The 21,059-nt window shown below is 41.8% G+C and overlaps 1 protein-coding gene across 1 annotated transcript in view; it reads left to right on the forward strand.

Moving 5' to 3' along the window:
- The window catches only part of nell2a (neural EGFL like 2a), a 100,127-nt gene that overhangs the window by 36,009 nt on the left and 43,059 nt on the right, over positions 1-21,059 (forward strand). The window contains exons 13-15 of the mRNA XM_024379175.2: positions 3,974-4,099; positions 14,495-14,617; positions 14,895-14,990. Of these exons, the coding sequence (XP_024234943.1) occupies positions 3,974-4,099; positions 14,495-14,617; positions 14,895-14,990 (345 nt within the window). The remainder of the gene's footprint in view (positions 1-3,973; positions 4,100-14,494; positions 14,618-14,894; positions 14,991-21,059) is intronic.

The raw sequence follows: 21,059 nt of genomic DNA on the forward strand, positions 1-21,059 counted from the left end.
ACACACACACACACACACACACACACACACACACACACACACACACAAACTCCACCATCCCGAACCCGCTGTGTGCCAGCAACACCAAACACTCTCTGTGTGTGAGCGTGCAAACACCACAAGAGCTGACAAAAACCCTGCCGTGCTGAAAACCAGGCCAGTGTGGAAATAGCAACAGTACACGACAACAACAGCGCTCCTATCCCTCAAAAATCACCAGGCAGAGACACTTCCCTCTGTTTGTCAGCATTACCTAGCGCTACTAGCACCTTATTCATTGGTTAGACCTCTGCCCCTTCTCTGGGACGCAGAGAGAAGGATGACAGATGATGGTGGGGATTCATTGATTCATGCAAAGAGGCAAATCTCCTCAAGATTAATGCGTGTCAGGAAGGAGAGTAAGCCCACTCACTCCGTCAGCCAAATGTCACCATCATTTCCTAACATCCCACTGGTCACAGATAGTTTTGATTTACATTTGGTTGAGTTGTCAACGAATGTGAATCCAACAAAAACAATTACTATGTATTTAGGTTAAAGTGTGGGTGACAAAAATACTAAATTCTCTTACGTTGATGACGTTTTGCAAGTCCAATCCATTTCCCACATTGATTCACCGTCATCACATAGGATTTTTGTTGTTGAAATGATGTGGAAACAATGTTCATTCAACCAGTTTTTGCCTAGGGGGATGTTTGATAGCCTAAGCAAGGAGTTTATTCCATAAAACACATTAGCATTAATCTAGCTTGTTGTGGCACAAACACACACACACACACACACACACACACACTGCATTCCTCATTGTCTGGTGAGTTTGTTCATACCAGTCCATTATTCTAAACTCAGGTACTGTACTGGGCTAATTCCTCTCACTTCATTTGCCCTGTGATTTATCACTTGTGGTTATTGCCCTGCTAAAAAGACAATGCCTCTGCTTTTTAAGAGGAGACGGATCTGTTGTTGCATCCTAATGTGCTTCTTTTCAATCCATTGTGTTAATTGTCTCGCTTCCCAAAACAGTTTGAGGCTTTTTCATGTTTGTTTTGGTCTTTTTAAAAGATCACTCATTGAGGAAATAATTACCTGGTGTTTGGAAGAGATGAAGAGATGTTGAGCACCACATTTTCTTGTATCTTGCCCATTAAAACACAAGCAGCAAAGCATATCATCTCCCTACCAATGTTTAGGTAATTGTTCTGAAGAGATAGTAATGGCCTCCTAGTTGTTTTACTGAGAGGCCCGTTTGGGTAGAGTGAATAAAACATGTAGTTTGGAAATAATCGGAGGCTCTGGGGATTTGAACAATAAAGAAACAAGCGGATTAAAAAATGGTTCACTCCTTTATCAATTACAGCAGCAGACTTTGCTAAATAAAGAAAATGGAGTTACATTGACTCTCCCTCCTACTGCTGAGGCAATAGTATCACAATAAGTGGGGTACTGCCTAGACATATTGAGCACCTCTTTTGTTATCATAATACATAGAATCGTTAGGAACATAATACATACAGTAAGCACGTAGTGAATTGTCTGAAAGACAGAAATGTTTACTTAAAATCTCTCCAAACAGAGAAGCCTGTCTTTATACTCCGTTCACAGTCGAGGGCTAGCTAACTATGCTGTGGTGAATTTCATTGAGTTGCTTGTGGTGGGGGACTCTGGGAACTGTGTGAGAATATCAGCAAACAATCTGGCAGCCCATTTCAGTAGCAGTAGCAGAGATTTTACATCAACTGTTTGGGTAAATGAGCCCAGGCAGCAGAGAGAGGCTGTTGGCAGCATGGGGTGGTCTGGGAGTCTTTGTCGGCCCTCCAACAGGGACGCCACTGTTATCTCCTGACTCCCAGACTTCCACACAGCAGTATGGTTCACAGATAGGAGGCCGCCCCACATTAGGAATCCACAGGGGCGTTTTATGGCTCTGGAATGACCAGGATGTGCAACAACTGGAATATGATTTCTATCTGAATTGATATGACTGAGTCTACATATTATGTCTGCCACTGTTATGTTTTAATGTAATGACAAATAAACTACTCCGGCTATTGAGTTGAAATGATACTGATTTCAATTATGTTTCGTATTCTTATCTTTGCTTATTTTTTTATTGTTGTTACATTGTCGCGAAGGAACCTGCCAGTAAGCATTTGCTTGAACAGTGTATGCCATGTGTATCCTGTACATACGAGTATATAAGGGTGACTGGTCACAGACAATCCCGCTGGTGAAGAAACTAGATGTGGAGGTCCTGGGCTGGTGTGCTTACACATGGTCTGCGGTTGTGAGGCTTGTTGGATGTACTGCCAAATTCTCTAAAATAACGTGGAAGGCAGTTTATGGTAGAGAAATGAACATTCAATTATTATTGTCCTCTTAAACAAATGAACCTCTGACTCATCTGCGTATGACTGTGATGGATTCAGCCTTTGTAGAGAGGGGGGTGGGGGGGTGAGATAAATGAAAGTCATTCTCTGCCCATCCATCCAGCGTGCCAATGACTTGATCCAGATCGTTCCATTGAGAGATAAAAGCCGCCGGTGACTCTGCCATTCTTTTAGGGTGGCACATCGCATGTCGCTGCAGTGACAGGCCAATCAAGGAAATGGACTGGACTAATGGAGATGGAGATTGTTCATGCTCCCTCGCTGGCCGCTTGGCCAGCGAGCCCCGTTGTCCACTACGCAGGCACGTTCCAACATATTGTTTCATCGAGCGTTATGCGTGTCACGGGGGGGAAGACGGATGACGTCCTACAGTTAATAGGCTCTAAATCAAAGCCGCCGCATAGACAGCCAATCGCAAGCCCGAACAAGTGTCACCTAGGGCCCCCGCTCAAGGTTACCGCCCGCTATAGCTGCCCGCTGTGGAGAAACAGTCCATACCTCTCTCTCTCTCTCTCCCCCCCTCATCTCACTCTCCATCCCCCTCTCACAGCCAGTAACATGGTTCATTTAGTGAAGGCCAACTCATTTAGTGGGCGACGTGTTCAATAATTGGTGGGATTCATTGTGTTTTATCTGGTATTCAGTGGATGGTTGAATAGAAGGAATGATCAAGAGCTGGGGGCAAAGCAGAGTGTCAAGTAGAGTGGATTTGAATACAGCACAGCCAGAGATGGTGTATGCTGTGGTGGTTGGAAGAGGCAACAATGTAAGACATGGTGAATGAGATGCATATACAATGCATTTTCATATCAAATGATGATGTTTTCAAATATGGTTGGCAAGGAAGCAGAGAGTGAGTAGCCTAAGGTGCACATGTGTTTAACTACAGAGTGAATAAATTACTTCAGGTCAAGGACCTCTATCTCAACTCCAGTTGGGTTTTCACAGTTGGTCTATTTACATTTGGCGTATTGCAATCTACAGCACCACTGCCATATTAATACAGTTGAGCTCTGTTTGCATTGCACTACGTTGCATCACCATGTGAACGTCTGTTTAGCCCCGTCAGTTTCATGGAGATTACTGCGTCTCGTGTAAGATGCTTTCAACTTGGCTGTTTCTTCGTGGACCACGAAGGGTTGCTGTTACTAAAGGTTAGCAGCTAATGGGATTATGAATAAATGAATAAAATATTGAATCTACTGCCTTGTGGAGTGTCATGATGCATAAGTAAAAGATATATAGAGTTTTGGGAGGTTGGACCAAATGGAAATTGACTACCTGACTACCCCATTAAACACAGTACGTAGACCACAGTAAGAGTAGAGGATGTTCTTCTTTGAGTACATGGAACATCTACAGTAGAACCACAGCTGCCTCCAGTGTTTCCCTCTCCTCCCCCTTATTTCCCCCAGGGTCTCCACTGATAAAGATAAACTATCCATGGGCTCTCCCTGTCTCCCTCTATGAGGCGTTAAGGCTGAACTCGGGTCTGAACTAGGTCTTTAGTGGAGCCCCAGTTAGAGGAGCCTAGTGTTGACCATGCGTGACCTGCTCACCCCGTTCTCCCTCTCTCCTCACTGTAGATATCGACGAGTGTGCGGAGGGGAAACACTACTGCAGGGAGAACACTGTGTGTGTCAACACCCCCGGATCCTTCATGTGCATCTGTCACAGGGGATACATCAGGATCGATGACTACTCCTGCACAGGTGAGTTCTTTCTTCTGGCAGACTGTCTTATAGCTGCTACCAGAAACCCATACTGTACTTGTTTCATGTTTATGGCTTCACACTAAACTGTTGAAAGCGGCGTTGGGAGGGAGTGTGTGTGTGTGTGTGTGTGTGTGTGTGTGTGTGTGTGTGTGTGTGTGTGTGTGTGTGTGTGTGTGTGTGTTGTGTGTGTGTGCGCGGGTGTGTTTGCGTGTGACTCATGATTGTGAGGCTTTTTATAACACCTGCAGAACATATCATGTGAGAAACACTTTAAACACTGCATAGCCACGGACGCTATCAGTGACGGAATCTGTTGCCTCAGTAGGCTACAGTAGTGATGCATAGCTCATTCATTTAATGCTCATGTATAGAAATGAATGTCAGGGTTTGAGTCGCTCCTATTGGATTTGGTCCGATTACCGCAGGCCACATGAGAGTCATATGCACACAAATCAAAAAGGAATGTTTGTAATTCTGTCCACTTTGCTGCTTTATAGTGTGGTAGAATTAGTTTGCATTAGCCCGGGCCGGTGCATCTTAGATGAATACTGGTATGAATTAGTATTGATTTTGGGAAGCTATTGGCTGCGTTTGCTCTGTGCTGATTACAAAGCAGATTGCTGAATACATTGCGTAATGTAATAACTGAATGGTTGAGAAACGCCGCAATTACACCATTCAATTCCAATGGTAGATTGAGCGAGAACTCAGCATTAATGTGCATCTGACCATGATTATACTGACAAAATCTACAATTATCTTTGTGTTCATTCCGCCTATTTTGGCGGCTTTTCTCTTCTGTTATGTCGTATATAGAGTTGATAACAATGTCATGATTCGCTGTTAAAAACGCTCCAAGTGTGGTTCATTTGTGCGGTTTACTTTTGTCCTCTGAAAGTGGAAGGAGTTAAAAGTGCATGGCCTTTTGCTGTGTTAGGCCAGATTTACTAAGTTTGCACACAGTGTTTTTCTATTGTTGTGACTTAGATGAAGATCAGATCAAATTTGATGACCAATTTATGCAGAAATCCAGGTAATTCCAAAGGGTTCACTTACTTTTACTTGCCACTGTAGGTACAGTATGGGGTGTGGTCGTCATGATTTCTGGGAGTTGCTTACAGTGTGAGTTACTAGGCTAAATAGATCCCTGTGTGTGCCATCTCTGAAGAGGAGGCTGCACAACACATTCCTTCTCCATCTGTAATTTAAAAAAGCAATTTGCACTAATGCACACTAACTCAGCAAGGGGGAGAGGAGGCAGAGAGAGAAGAGAAGGAAGGAGGCAGAATGCGAGGAGCTGCCTGCCTGGGTTGAGACATGCCAGAGAGAAGGGCTGGTCCTAAATGGCACCGTATTCCTTTTATCATGTGCTACTTTTTACTAGAGTGCCGTAGTACCAATGGTGCCATTTGGGATGCAGAGAGAAAGGATTCAGGCCCGCTGCAGGGCTGCTTCCCTCCCCCCAGCCACCCCTCCCCGCTGAGCTTCTGGCTTTGACTGAAGCAGTAAGAGTCTAAGTCCCGCCAAGATAATGCAACAACACGGCAGAGTTTTTACATTTCCTGCCTGCCATCTATCCATACCTCTGGTGAGTTTTTCCCTCGTCAATGGGAATGGGAATGAGAAGAGGATATGTTAATAGGGGGTTTGAGGCTGTCTGTGTATTTCAGAAATGTTTCAGAAGGAATAATCAGGAGAATTCTCACTCATCTTTTGTTCTCTGATTTATTCAGTGAAGAAGAGACACACCTTGCCTACTCAGTCTTTTTCCATGTGTTTTCCTTAGACACACCCGGAATTTATATTCCACTCACAGTTATATTTCTATGTATCTATGGGCCGAATGCAAATGTTATTGTCTAAGTAATATGTCTCCTCTTCTGCAACCCATTTGTTTCACCGATTTACAAGGATGATTAATACCATAGCCCAGTGGATATATTTTGTAACTATGTATTACACATAGATTCTTATTAAAATGCCTTCAAGTCAAAATTCAGTTGTGCATTTCCCTATAAAAGCCAATTTCATGATTAAACTGAGGCGTATTCAGGGGGGATGATGTAATGACTTTCTGCCTACTACAGTAAAGTTACAGTAAAGTTATTGTCGCAATCTCTCTGAGTCAGTGTACATTCACAATCATTGCCTCAGCGCATGATATAGAATCATTCATATAGAGCTACTCTGCACCTCTTATTCCAATATTAAAAAGATGAATTATGGTTAAATTGGACTTAATTCAAAAAGTGTCCGAGGACCCATATGTGTCTAAATCAAATCAAACCAACATTTGATAACGTTAGAGAACATACACAAAAGGCACTCCATCCTACAATAGATTCATGTTTAGATCCAGAGTAGGCTATCTCCCCCATTCCTGTTGTTCAGTGATATATTTGAGATAGGGTTGTGCTCTAAGCTAGCCAGAGTGTTCTGTTCGTTATTAATGGCAATCAAACATCTGTTTCTGTTTGAACAAGGTCCATAGGTAATGGGCTATTCCCCAGGTGGCTTAGAAAATAAATATTGCACCAGCTCAACAAAACACTAAACTAACCATATATCTCCCACGCCTATTATAATAACTCATTTGGATGAAATATGAGGATCTTTCTTATTCTCCATGGATTTTGAGCAATTAATAGATTGCACACTCAGCATAAATAATGTACAAGTTGCCTAACGACACCCTTATTTCTCCATAAGTGCATGTATCTATACTAGTGTAGCTATACTAGTCCGCACAATGAGAAAGAAAATATTACAGTTACACATACAGGTATAGTGAGTAAGAAAGATGACACTTGCTTAATTTAGTTACTCTACAATTTTAACAGTAATTCTGGAATAACATTTTACTACAGTGGGATGAATCAGGGTCACACAGAGTGTTTCTTGGTAGTCTTAAACAAATCTAATTTGAAACCAAAGTATACACCTCACACATTGTTATGGGCTTAAAAAAAAGGCATCCGTACTGTCACATATAGAGTTGAAATGTATTCAATTTTGAGCTTGAATCTGAATATTACACTGACATAGAAACACCATATTTTCGGGGTACAAAATAAATACATGTTTATTAATTATGAAATTATGAAAAATATGAATAACACTCCACCCATGAGGCCACTAGAGGGCAATTTGATCATTTGACTGCAGGAAAGGCTAAACTGCCTACAAGGCTAAACCCAGGAGATGTTCTACAGTAACAGCATAAGGTTCTGGGTTCACATGTCCCTGGGTCTTTGGAGCCAGTGGGTTGAAGTGGACATTAAATTTACATAATACACCCTGCAGTGAAGGAGGTCACTATTTCAATTCCCAGCCGGCGACAGACTCACTCCGCAGCCACACTGACTTCATGTTCTTCTCCAAATGAAATATGTATTACCAAAGCCTCAACACAACCCCTTTCCTCCAAGTCCAATAGAACCATGAAAGAAAGGAGCATCCAACGTTCCCCTGCTCTTTGACTAGCATTTTACCCTTGATGTTGAAGGTCAAGATAGCCCTTCTCTCTTCCTCCCTCCCCAAAGTGCCTGGAGCGTGCCCCTCGCTCCTAAAGATTAGTGGCTTATCCATGAAAGGTGGCAGATTGGCTGTGTGCTGCGGCCTTTGAATGTTATTAGAGTGCTGCTGTCCTGAGTTGTGTGTGGAGGGGTGTGAGGGGTGTGTATGTGCCCCCACTCTAATCCTATGATAACCAGACCAGCTCTGGCCTCAAAGCTAGAAGAAAGGGAGGGAGGGAATGAGAAAAGGAGGGCGGAGGGGGGATGGAGGAAGGGCGGAGGTGGGGATCGGTGGGCAGCGAAGATTAGAGAGGATGACATCCACTGTGTGAAGTCAAAGGGCCTGGCAGAGGATTATGGGAAAATAGTGTGCCTTGGCCCCTGTCTCTCTTCCCTGTCCTTTCACGCTTTGTTCACAATCTATTCCATCTCAGATAGTGAATCTAATGATGAATTTGATACTCTCTCAAATATGGAAAACAAATGAACACTGTTTCAACACAGCCTTCGCATTTAGACATGTTATTATGATGTGCCTATCAAGGCCCCAGAATATCTACATTTTGCATAAAGATCAATGAGGCTCTCGCAGAGTTGTCCATGGGTTTGTAAGTATCTCGATTAACTGTTACAGTGACTGTTTTCCCACGGCCTGATGCAGTTTTAGAGACAGTGTGTCAGTCAGTTTGTTGGACAAAGGCTGAGTAGGCTCCGGGCTGGGCTGGGCTGAGGCTCTAGTCAGCCACCCAGCCAGCCAGCCAGTCAGCCAGCCAGCCAGCCAGTGTGCTGTAGCAGCAGGAGATGGAGAAGAGGACAGCAGCACGCTACCAAGGGATCCCTGGTGACAGCCTGTAAATAATTGATTGTTTATCTGTCTGCAGCATGAGCAGCACAAGTCAGGAAGAAAAACCTTACACAGAGACACACACACACACACACCTTGTCTGCCAATCCCTCTGTCCTGACGATTCAGAGTGATGGCACGCTGCTCTACTGGGCCCGGCAGGCATAGACAGATGTGACCTTGGGCAAATCTCCTCTCTCTTTTTACTCCCCTCTTATATTACAGTTTTATACGCTGCCTGTCCCGGTGGGGACTCAGACCAGGGATGCATCCCAAATGGCACCCTACTCCCTTTATAGTACACTCCTTTTGACCAGGGTAAATGTGCAAATAGTGTGCTATATGGGGAATAGGGTGTCATTTGGGAGTCACCACAGGCAGGTTTTAATTCAGGACATCAGCAGGTGTGATATAGTGCAACAGCAGGACCAGTCTTCCTCCACGTCCTTCACTCTGTCATATATACATCATATGCTCAAAGGAGGAGCTCATCACCATGTCACTTTCAATTTGTTTGAGCCCGATACTGTTCAGGAGATGTAATAGATGGGATGATGACAATGAAATGGATGGAGCTCAGGTCTCTCCCGTGGCACGCATTCTGACTCACATCCCATCCATCCTTCTCACATACAAGACATTCAAGTTTCCCACATCCCAATATTATACTTTATAGGCTACCTGGCTACTTTGTTTACTTAGCAGCCAGATATCGGGTAGGCCTACACTGAGTGTACAAAACATTAGGAACCCCTTTCTAATATTGAGTTGCACACCCTTTGGCCCTCAGAACAGCCTCAATTCGTCAGGGCATGGACCCTACAAGGTGTCAAGTGTTCCACAGGGATGCTGGCCCATGTTGACTCCATTGCTTCCCACAGTTGTGTCAAGTTTTCTGGATGCCTGTTGGGTGGTTGACCATTCTCGATACACACGGAAAACTGTTGAGCGTGAAAAACCCAGCAGCGTTGCAGTTCTTGACACACATTCCTCCTTAGGTGACCTGACTTGCTCCTGACTGATTGAGAGTTAAGTATGTTGTTTAATAGCCTTTGAAAGTATTGAACGTCAGTTGATAGTGACCCGAATCACACATTACTTCTCAAGCAAAGTACATTTTTTTGTCTCCTCAGCTATAGAAGGTTGTAGCGCAGCCTCTGAATGGCAAAGAGACAAACAAAATCCCAGGCTTTACCACAGGTCCTCATCTTACAGGTTGTTTCGCTCCCTCTCAAACTTAATATATTTATTTTTGGGGGTGGGTGGGAAAAAGCCTTTTGTGCTGTCTAAAGAAGCGAGTCAAAGGGTTTATTTACATTAGCAAGAGCAGGGCTTATGATTGGGATAGCCTATCCATTGCAGTGTAATGTAGTGTAGTCTAGTTTTATATACACCATCCCAGCAGCGCAAAATCTCAAAGGAATGACATTTTCGTAAAAATATAACTTTGCCCTGTGCTTCTCCCCGAGCATGCTCTTCGTATAGCCCAGGTCTATAGTATAGGCTATGGATCATTTGATTGAGATCATACTAGACACACTTGATTGTTGCGTGCCCATTGGAGCATCAGGGATGAAGGGCAGCATCAGGCACACATGAAGATATAATGAGCAACTAATTCTCAAACACTGAGCAATATGACATTTAATCGATTACAAATTACATGACCCTCCCCTGGACAAAATAAAATAAAATAAAAATATACCCTCTCCATGACTGAAATTGAAAAAGCATGACCCTCTCCATTTTCCTCCGGATAACAATTATGTACATTTCAACCACTCCCTAAAATAAATAAAAATGACAAGACTTTGAGGACTAACTGGTGTCTCCAAGTGTCTCCAAGTGGCCACACACCTCTCCAAAGTGTGCACAGTTCCTAAGTAATTTCAATGCACTGTTATGACTTAAAGAGGAGTCTTCAACTAAGTTACATTCCCCAGTAAGAAAACCAAAAATGTCACTCAAACAGAAGGGTGAACTAACAAAGAGTCACTGACAACAGGCAAAACAAAACAGGTGGGGTTTTAGGAGGGGTTCTGAAAGACAGTAATTGGGGTGTCCACTGAAAGTTGCATAGCAACAACAACTGGGACCTAAAAGACACCCACCATGGGCATCCATCAAATTTGCCCCTAAGAGCCAAACAAAAGAAAAACCCACACCAAATTTAGAGACAGGAAGCAAACTAAAATAGTTCAGGAAAACAAAAACAGGGACCGTTAGACAAAGGAATGCTTTTCTAGCAATCAACTAGGGAGCTAAAAGACTCTCCACATCTTTCAAGACAACTGGAACACTGGGCCAGCCACTCTGAAATATCACCTGGGCCAGAACAGGTGAAACACCTTCCAACTGACGAGATGGACAAGCCAGCACACATTTATTTTTTCTCTTCTAGCTGTGCCGTTGAGGAACTAGAGCACACTTGTAATTGTTTTGTTTGGAACACAGCGCTGCATCTCCGACATCAGACAATTACTGTTGTTGTTTACGTAAATACAAAAACGGTCCATTATAAATCGCAATCTCGGTCAGGTGGGCATAATTTGAAAGCCTATTCTATTTCCAACATGACTAGCTAAGTTTTAAAATATGATGTTACAGTGTTAGGCTTTGTCGTGCTTATATTGTATTTCACAAATACCGGAGCATTGTACTGGAAAATTCACAATAGCTTTCACAGTGTAATTGAGGAAAACAGATCCACATTTTGGTACGCATAGAAAGGAGCCATGAGTGCATTCAGCTGCGTGTGCCCTGGCAAACTTCCATCACAATTGACAAACACAGGCTTATTCTGTTACGAACAACCCAGGGTGTGACGCCATGTCATCTTGTAACTGTACATTAAACATAACGATGGCTGATTTCTTTAGATTTTCCCATGATGTCAAGCAAAGAGGCACTGAGTTTGAAGGTAGGCCTTGAAATACATCCACAGGTACACCTCCAATTGACTCAAATTATGTCAATTTGCCTGTCAGAAGCTTCTAAAGCCCCGACATAATTTTCTGGAATTTTCCAAGCTGTTTAAAGGCACAGTCAACTTGGCGTATGTAAACTTCTGACCCACTGGAATTGTGATACGGTGAATTATAAGTGAAATATTCTGTCTGTAAACAATTGTTGGAAAAATTACTTGTGTCATGCACAAAGTAGATGTCCTAACCAACTTGCCAAAATAATAGTTTGTCAACAAGAAATTTGTGGAGTGGTTGAAAAACCTAAGTGCATGTAAACTTCCGACTTCAGCCGTATATAGGGGTACGAGTGTAAAGAGCTGCAAAATATATGCATACTGTTCTTTATTCTCATTGTTTAGTAAGATTCATGAGAGCTAGTCCGTGTGTGAGCACAGGAGAGAGAGCTGAATGTGATATTTTAGTTCCCTGCCAGGCTTAGGATGGCCCAGAAATCCACTAACACAAGTGGAAAGAGGACAAAGTGTTACCCAGAGATAAGCAATACAATGTTATGTCCCATAGGTTTTCCTCTAGCATTATTGATAGATTGGATCAACTATTTCTGGTTCTGTCATTTCACACTGCAGAGCAGACTCAATCAGGATTAGAACTTTCTCTCTGCCAAAAGGAGATGGATAGTTGGATAACTAATGCCAGGTTTGCGTCCTTTGGGACCTAACTTTTTTGTGTCATTCTAGAGACTGAGTCATCTAAGTTTAGTTTTGTTCATGGAATAATGGTTCACATGAAGTTTCCAGTAGTTTTTGGAAAGTCACAATGCCAAAAAGTTTAGTAACCAACTGCCTTAAGTAGTAAACAGTAAGCAAATACTTATCACGAAGAAGCAATTATAAAACCTCTGCAAAGCTCCACACAGAATAGATGTATTCCTGTGCCCGTGGTATAAAAATCTCACTGTGTGTTCATGGTCAGTTCGAGGGCATGCAGCAGAAATTGCTCGTTCAACTTTGCAATGTGAGTGAGGGAGGATAGATAGATTCCCGAGATAGGTTTGCGTGGGTGGGAGTCAGATACAGGTTTGTCTGCCTCTGTCTCCTGCTGTTAACATGTGATTGGTCTCTGGATAGAGGCGAAGTGTGAAGTTTTTGTTTTTGTCTCCAAGGTGCTGTTAAGGTGTGATTGGCCTCTGCAAAATGTGACCGACCACCTCGATTCAATCTTATGTAGCCACATTTGAAATGGTGTTTTTAACATTGGATAAAAGTAGAGAATCAGAGCTAGAAAAATGTATATCATACACTGCAATTGAGGAACAATGGGAAAGTAATTATACTTTGAAATTTGATCAACTTGTAACCCCACTTTTGAGAAAATGGCCCTTGAATGTTTTGGTACACCTACTGGAAAGCTCTTCTTTGTCAACACCCATTCAGCATTGTTCACACCCTCTTAAGCCTTAGCCCCACCCATCTCTTTGGATTCATAGGTGAGGCTATGTGGTAAACACACGCTATATCAAATAAAATCTAAGTTTATTTGTCCCATGAACAGGATACAGAAGTTGTAAACAGCACAGTGAAGTGGTTACTTATATATTAGCAATATCAAAAACAGAAAGTGTCCAGATAAAATATTTTATCATTATTAGATGACACTTACCCGACACACTTGTCTCTATTGATGGGTCATGTGAAGGAAATGCTATAACCACCCCCCAGCCACATCAACTAAGTGGATGGGTCACTAATGTCCAGACATGTACACATGTTCATGAAATATAATAGATGGCTGTAATCACCCCCAGACACACCTGGCTATAATTTGCTGGGTCATGTAATAATTCGGCCGAAGTGGAGTCTTTTGTTTAGACATGTCGCTAGCTAGCTAAACAATGAACAGTTATAATCCCAACTCATACTACTACCAATACAAACATTTTCATAGCTGTAGTATGAATCTGCAGGTAGCTAAAGCTAACAAACTAGGTTCAATGTTAGCTAGCTAACATTAGGCTATAACTAGCAAGGCAAATAGGTTTCTGATTTGAATAATATTACTACACAGATCATACACGTAATTTTAGCTAGCAAGCCAGCAAGCTAATGTTTGCTAACTAACTAACAGTATGCTTTAACTTGCAATAAAATTACTTTCTGTCAAAATTAAAACCTTATGTCTGAAAATGTAGCTAGACTCTTACCCATATACATGGATGAACGATTCATGGCACCATTTAACTCTGTTTTGTTTCTAGATACATCTTGTTTGGCCAGCGTTGTGTCAAGTCACTCCAGTTCACACTGACCGTGGCGTGTTCAGAAAGTAACTGATCTGTCGATAGAGCCTGCTAAATTCAGGGCATCAATGTTGTTGGGAAAATTAGCTAAACTTTTGTAGTTCTCGATGTCTAATGTTATATCTTTCAAAAACGTCACGGTAGAAAGGACTGTCAACACATACTGAACAGCTCACATTACAGACAGAAACATGGAACATGGAAGACCAATCCAAACTCATCTCCAGATGGGCATGTCCAGCCCATCCATTATCTCAGCCAATCATTGCTAGCGGGAAGGTTCCTGTCTTTTCCTGTGGCTAAACCAATTAGCCTCGTAATTTAACAATTTGAATCGTTTTTATGGATGGAATACATGTTTGTTGTTAAGGCACATGAAAGTTCACATGTTCCAGAAGGCATTTATGCCAAACACGCATTTTTATAAAAGAATACATGTTTACGTTCAAATGCCGCTTCTGTGAAGTAGTGACGTGCAACATACACCTAGTTTTCTGAAACGAGTCACATAAAGAAGGCCAGGTGAAGTTTAGTTTTGGTCTTACAGGTGCTGCTAAGGTGTGATTCACCTTTCTAAGGGGGTTTTGTTTTGGTCTCAAAGGTGCTGTTAAGGTGTGATTGGCCTCTGTAAAATTGAGGGCCAGGTAAGGTTTTGTTTTGGTCTTAAAGGTGCTGTTATGGTGTTATTGACTTGTGTAAGGTGACGTTTAGTTTGGCTCAGGTGCTGTTACGGTGTGATTGACCTGTCTAAGGTGAAGTTTTGTTTTGGTCTTAAAGGTGCTGTTCTGTCTGTTTGTTTTTCTGTTCCAGAGCATGATGAGTGTGTGAGTGGACTACACAGCTGTGACCAGAATGCCCTCTGTTTCAACAAGGTGGGAGGGCACAGTTGCTCCTGTAAGCCAGGATACACTGGTAACGGCACCGTCTGCAAAGGTAAGCTCCACTGACCAGAACCACACACAGACAGATAAAGTACAGATAGTCTCTTGTAGACCATTACTAACGTCCAAAAAGTACGTCATTATTTTATCTCTCTCAATTACATTAATCATTACTAAGAAAAATGTTTAAGAACAGTAATGATATATTAAATCACATTAGTAAATGAGCCCATCAACTGTATCCAAATACATACTACAGTCCTAATTAAAATTGTAATCTATCTAAGTTAATATTGAATAATGGCTGTGTGATACCTGTGGTCCTCTAGCGATGTGCGATGGCCTGTGCCAGAATGGAGGAACCTGCATCTCCCCAAACAACTGCATCTGCCAGCAAGGCTTCACAGGGAAGAGGTGTGAGACAGGTAAGACTTCCTCTCTGTCTAGTCTGCAGTCCTCTAATTAAAACACTGCATCAAGACTACACAGAATATAAAGTAGGAGGGAAGAGGTGAGCTGTGGAGTTCTTCAGATAGATTTGATTTGTATTTGAAGAAGGAATGACTCAAGATGAGACGTTGTTTGCCAAAAAAAATCTTAAGATGATACTTTCAGTGTTTTCATCACTTTGGTGTCAGAATTGATTTAGTTCTCTCAATAGAACAGCCTGAGCTCGGATCCTCAGAGCCCATGATGTCATGGTGCATGCTTGTTTAAAATACTTATTGTAGCAACTTGCAATTGTCTTGTGTTCTATTGGAAGGCATTTGACTGAGACATCAAATGAGACTGATTTCCATCAGTGTTGGCCCTTACTTGGCCCTTACTGACCGTCTTTACATGCTCACTGTAAAAATGACATGTGGTACACTTTAAAAAGCAAAGGTTGCTGGAGTATCCTTTAGAGGTTCTTCAAATTGAAATAAGTTATTTGAATAACCCTTTAATTTAGTTCATACAAGGGACAACCCTTACCTTAAATTGAGGAGATCTTTACATTTTTCAGTCCTTTCAAATTAAAATACAAATGTTTCAGTTGGGCAGTTAGGTTCCTGCAAGAACCACCACCAACTTAGGAGGTTCCTCGATGAACCCCACCTCCTATTGGGTTCTTGGAAAAACCTTTTGGGGGCAATTTTCAGTGCCAAGTACCCTAAGGTTCTTTGAAGAACTTTGAGGATTTTAGAAGAAATCTTGTTGAACCCCTAATATTTAGAGTGTATAACTAAAGTGTTACTGAGCTATTTCCACTATTCACCAGCTGTTGTTTTCACAAAAAGCACCAGTCTTCAGTTTCCCCAGAACCATTATCCATAAATACATGGCTCTTACTTTCCCCATTTCGCCTGTTCATCCTCGTTTATCCCCTGTGTGGCTGGGTTCTGTTCTGTGGTGACTAATGAGCTAGTTCCTGTTCTAATGGGCCATTTGAGGATTTGAACTGCAGTTGTAGCACTATGGGAATGACTCTGTCTGCATCACACCTGATATTAATTACAATAGCACACTGACACTGATGCACTGTGCGTTATAGTGCATAATTTTTATATTTGTCTTGGCCAAGCATTATATTTGATGTATTAGGATCCCCAATAGCCGACGCCAATAGCGACAGCTAGTCTTACTGGGGTCTGACACATAACGAAAAATACATTACAGACAAAATACTTTACAATTCACATACATGTGACATTTAAAATCATTACCATGTAGTGTGTGTATCTATCAGTTACACATACACGCCAGTACATGCACACAATAAGTAGGTCACATGGGGGAGAGTCATTGTGCCGTGAGGTGTTGCTTTATTTGTTTTTTGAAACCAGGTTCTGTTCACTTGCGCTATATACGATGAGAGTTCCATGCACTCATGGCTCTGAATAATACTGTACGTTTCCTTGAATTTGTTCTGGATCTGGGGACTGTGAAAAGACCCCTGGTGGCATGTCTGGTGTGTGTGTCAGCGGTGTGTGTAAGTTGAGTATGCAAACCATTTGGAATTTCCAAAACATTAATTTTTCTTATAAAAACAAGAAGTGACGCAACCAGTCTTTCCTCAACTATTAGCCAAGAGAGACTGGCATGCATAGTATTAATATTAGCCCTCTGATTGCAATGAAGAGCAAGACGTGCAATTCTGTTCTGGGCCAGCTGCAACTTAACTAGGTCTTTCTTTGCAGCACTTGACTATATGACTGGACAATAATCAAGATAAGAGCCCGTAGGACTTGCTTTGTGGAGTGTGGTGTCAAAAAAGCAGAGCATCTCTTTATTACAGACAGATCTCTCCCCATCTTTACAACCATTGAACCTACAGTATATGATTGTTTACAATCTAAGTTATCACTAAGTAATTTAGTCTCCTCAACTTGTTCAACAGCCACACAATTTATTACCAGATTTAGCTGAGGTCTAGATCTTAGGGAATGATTTGTACCACACTCAATGCTCTTAGTTTTAGAGATGTTCAGAATCATTTTATTACTGGCCACCCATTACAAAACAGACAAACTCTTTGTTAAGGATTTCAGCGACTTCATTAGCTGTGGTTGCTGATGTGTATATGGTTGAATCATCAGCATACATGGACACCCGTGCATTTTTTTATGCCAGTGGCAGGTCATTGGTAAAAATAGAAAAGAGTAGAGGGCCAAGAGAGCTGCCCTGTGGTACACCACACTTTACATGTGTGACATTAGGGAAGCTTCCATTAAAGACAACCATCTGAGTTTTATTAGATAGACAGCTCTGAATCCACGATATGGCAGAGGTTGAAAAGCCATAACACATACATTTTCTCAAATGTACATTTTCTCTTTGTCCTTCTGACCATAATTGCAATTAAAGTACTCTAAAGTTGTTTTCCATCATTCTTTATGTCATTGACCTTGACTATATAATACAGCTTATTTTTATGTTAGTTTAGTTCAGTCACAACATTTCTCAATTCGCAGAAAGTCGGCCAGTCAGATGTGCAGCCAGACTTATTAGCCACTTCTTTTGCCCCATCTCTTTCAAATATACAGTTTTTAAATTCCTCATCAATCTATGGGGCATTAAAACAGTTTTAACAGTCAGTTTCTTAAGATGTGCATGTTTATCAATAATTGGAAGAAGCAATTTCATAAATATTTTTTACATCTTCCACGTAAGAGTCACAGCTTTTGGAACTTTGGCTTTCCTGGAAATATATTATATTGTGTACTACTATATTATATTGTGACCACTATATTGTGATCACTGCATCCAATGGGTTTGGATACAGCTTTAGAACAAAGTTTTACAATATTAGTAATGTTTGTAAACACTCTATGAGTTTGATTAATAACCTGAACCAGATTACAGGCATTGTTTACAGTGAGAAGCTTCCTCTTGAGCGGACAGCTTGATGTAAACCAGTCAATATTCAGGTGTTTTCTTTAATTATTTGTTCAGGCCAGGGTGTGACATGGGTTTATTGTGTTGTCGTATTGGGGTTTTTGTAGGCATTGGGATTGTGGCTGATTAGGGGTGTGTCTAGCATAGGCTTGGCTGCCTGAGGCGGTTCTCAATCAGAGTCAGGTGATTCTCGTTGTCTCTGATTGGGAACCATATTTAGGTAGCCTGGGCTTCACTGTGTATTTTGTGGGTGATTGTTCCTGTCTCTGTGTAGTGTTCACCAGATAGGCTGTAATTAGGTTTTCACGTTTCGTTTGTTGTTTTTGTATTTATTTAGTTATTTCATGTATCGCTATTTTTTCATTAAAGAACATGAGTAACCACCACGCTGCATTTTGGTCCGACTCTCCTTCAACAGACGAATGCCGTTACAGGCAGGGACTGGGAGACTTGTCAGGATTGAGGCAAAGATGAACGGAGCAAAATACAGAGAGCTCCTTAATGAAAACCTGCTCCAGAGCACTCAGGACCTCAGGACAACCAGCACTCCACCAATCAGGCCTTTACGGTAGAGTGGCCAGACGGAAGCCACTCCTCAGTGAAAGGCATATGACAGCCCGCTTGGAGTTTGCCAAAAGGCACCTAATTTTTTTATTTTACCTTTATTTAACTAGGCAAGTCAGTTAAGAACAAATTCTTATTTTCAATGTAGACCTAGGAACAGTGGGTTAACTGCCTTGTTCAGGGGCAGAAAGACAGATTTTGTACCTTGTCAGCTCGGGGATTCTATCTTGCAACCTTTCGGTTACTAGTCCAACGCTCTAACCACTAGGCTAAAAACTCTCAGGCCATGTGAAATAAGATTATCTGGTCTGATGAAACGAAGATTGAACTCTTTAGCCTGAATACCAAGGTGAAGGTTCACCTTCCAACAGGACAATGGTGCTAAGCACACAGCCAACACAACACAGGACTGGCTTTGGGACAAGTCTCTGAATGTCCTTGAGGGGCCCAGCCAGAGCCCAGACTTGAACCCGTTTGAACATCTTTGGAGAGACCTGAAAATAGCTGTGCAGCGACGCTCCCCATCCAACCTGACAGAGCTTGAGAGGATCTGCAGAGAAGAATGGGAGAAACTCTCCGAATACATGTGTGACAAGCTTGTAACGTCATAACCAAGAAGACTCGATGCTGTAATCGCTGCCAATGGTGCTTCAACAAAGTACTGAGTAAAGGGTCTGAATACTTAAATAAATGTGATTTTTCAGTTTTTATTTTTAATAAATTAGCAAAATTTCAAAAACCTAACTTTGGCATTGTGGGGCATTGTGTATAGATTGTTGAGTGAAAAAAAAGATTATCAGTTTATAATGAGGCTGTAACATAACAAAATGTAGAAAAAGTCAAGGGGTCTGAATACTTTCCAAAGGCACTGTATACAGTAACACCTCCCCATAAGCATTTCTGTCACTTCTATAGATGTTATATCCTTGTATTGCTACTGCTGTATCATCAAATGATTATCTCAGTGAGTCTCATAAATCGCTAATATATGAATGTTATCTGATCTTAGCAAGTTATTGATTTCATGAACCTTATTTCTAAAGCTACATACAATATGAGCTATTTTCAGCCCTTTCCTGGGTACCTTATGACAATATGCAAAAGAGCAAACAAAGTAAGAGAAGAAAATATATACATTCAGCAGTCCATTAATCAGTGTAAGTATGTGTGTGTGCTGTGGGGTTGAAGCTACGAACCAATAGGCTTGGCTCGCTCATCTCTTCAAGGCTTTTGGGAGGGATGGTGGACAATGAGCCTGTCATTGAGGATGTAGCCATGTCCCCACATGCTCAAGCAGCTTTCATTGCTGGGATAAGTTTTTTCCTCTTCTGGCTCACAGCTTCAAGATAGTCCTCAATTGAGGAAGATGTACATTCCTCTCAAGTTCTTGGCTCTTTCCAGAACATCTACATTGTCCTTGAACTTCAGGACCTTGACCACTATCGTCCTGGGCCTGTCTCCTGGGCCGGTGGTGGGTTTTCCAGTCCTGTGTGCGCGCTCCACCTCAATCTTCCTGTGGTCCATCTTAATTTCCTCCGAGATTATTTCCCTTACTTTGTCCTCAGACTCCATCCAGGTCTCATGTTGAGATTTCTCCGTCATTGTTATCATGGATTCACCATACAGAACTAATGTCCTCTCTCAAGGATGTACAGATGTACCGCTATGCAAACAACTCATCCTATATCCATTGAATGTATTCTGTTTTCGTAGATATTTCCATCTGCAGTGGCTTATGTGGGAGCATCATGGGAAAGGGGCTCATATAGCAGCTCCTTATACCTGATCTATACAACAGATATACAACAGATACCTCCTATGTCGTACATAGGAGAATAGCTGTCAGGACAAGACAACAGTGAAAGCTAATAGAAATCAGAGGCATGACAGTTTGAGACTCTGTTTCTCAAGCTCCCAGACAGGGCAGAAACAGAGAGCTGCTGAGCTGCAGGTATTGATTGCACATAAAGGACCTTTATGAGGCGTACCATTTTACTGCCTGTCTTAAAGCAAATTACTTTTCTCAAGGTGCTGTTCTGTCCTGTTCTGTGATGCTGAGAATGGCTGAATGGAATGCTGGAAAGCTGGCTGGTGTTAGGAGCATAATAACCATGATCTCTTATCCACCTCTGCAGTGGACCAGCTCTGATGACCATGTATCCTAGTAATGATACGGTCAGAGCTCTCAACCATTTCATTACCTTCACTAGGCTGGGCTTCGCCTTCACAATTTTTTCTCTATAGAATCTGGAACATTCTGTACTGTGGACAAGGAACAGCTGCTAAAAGGGGAAATTGTGAGATGTTCTTTTTTTGCTTAATAGAACCATTTAGAATGGAATTCTCAGAGTGTAATTAGTGACAAACAAACAGTTGTGGAGCAGAATGACTGTCAGTCTAATCACAGAATGAGGGGAAACTGTGACGATGTTGTTGAGCTCAGGCCTCTGTTTATTTTGGGCTCCTATATTCCCAACAGTTAGTCATCAACGTTGATTATAATTCAAACAGTAAAGGTTTGAGAACACAAACATACTCAAAAAGATTCCCAG

Source organism: Oncorhynchus tshawytscha, linkage group LG19, assembly GCF_018296145.1.
Source record: "Oncorhynchus tshawytscha isolate Ot180627B linkage group LG19, Otsh_v2.0, whole genome shotgun sequence".
Taxonomy (NCBI): Eukaryota; Metazoa; Chordata; class Actinopteri; order Salmoniformes; family Salmonidae; genus Oncorhynchus; species Oncorhynchus tshawytscha.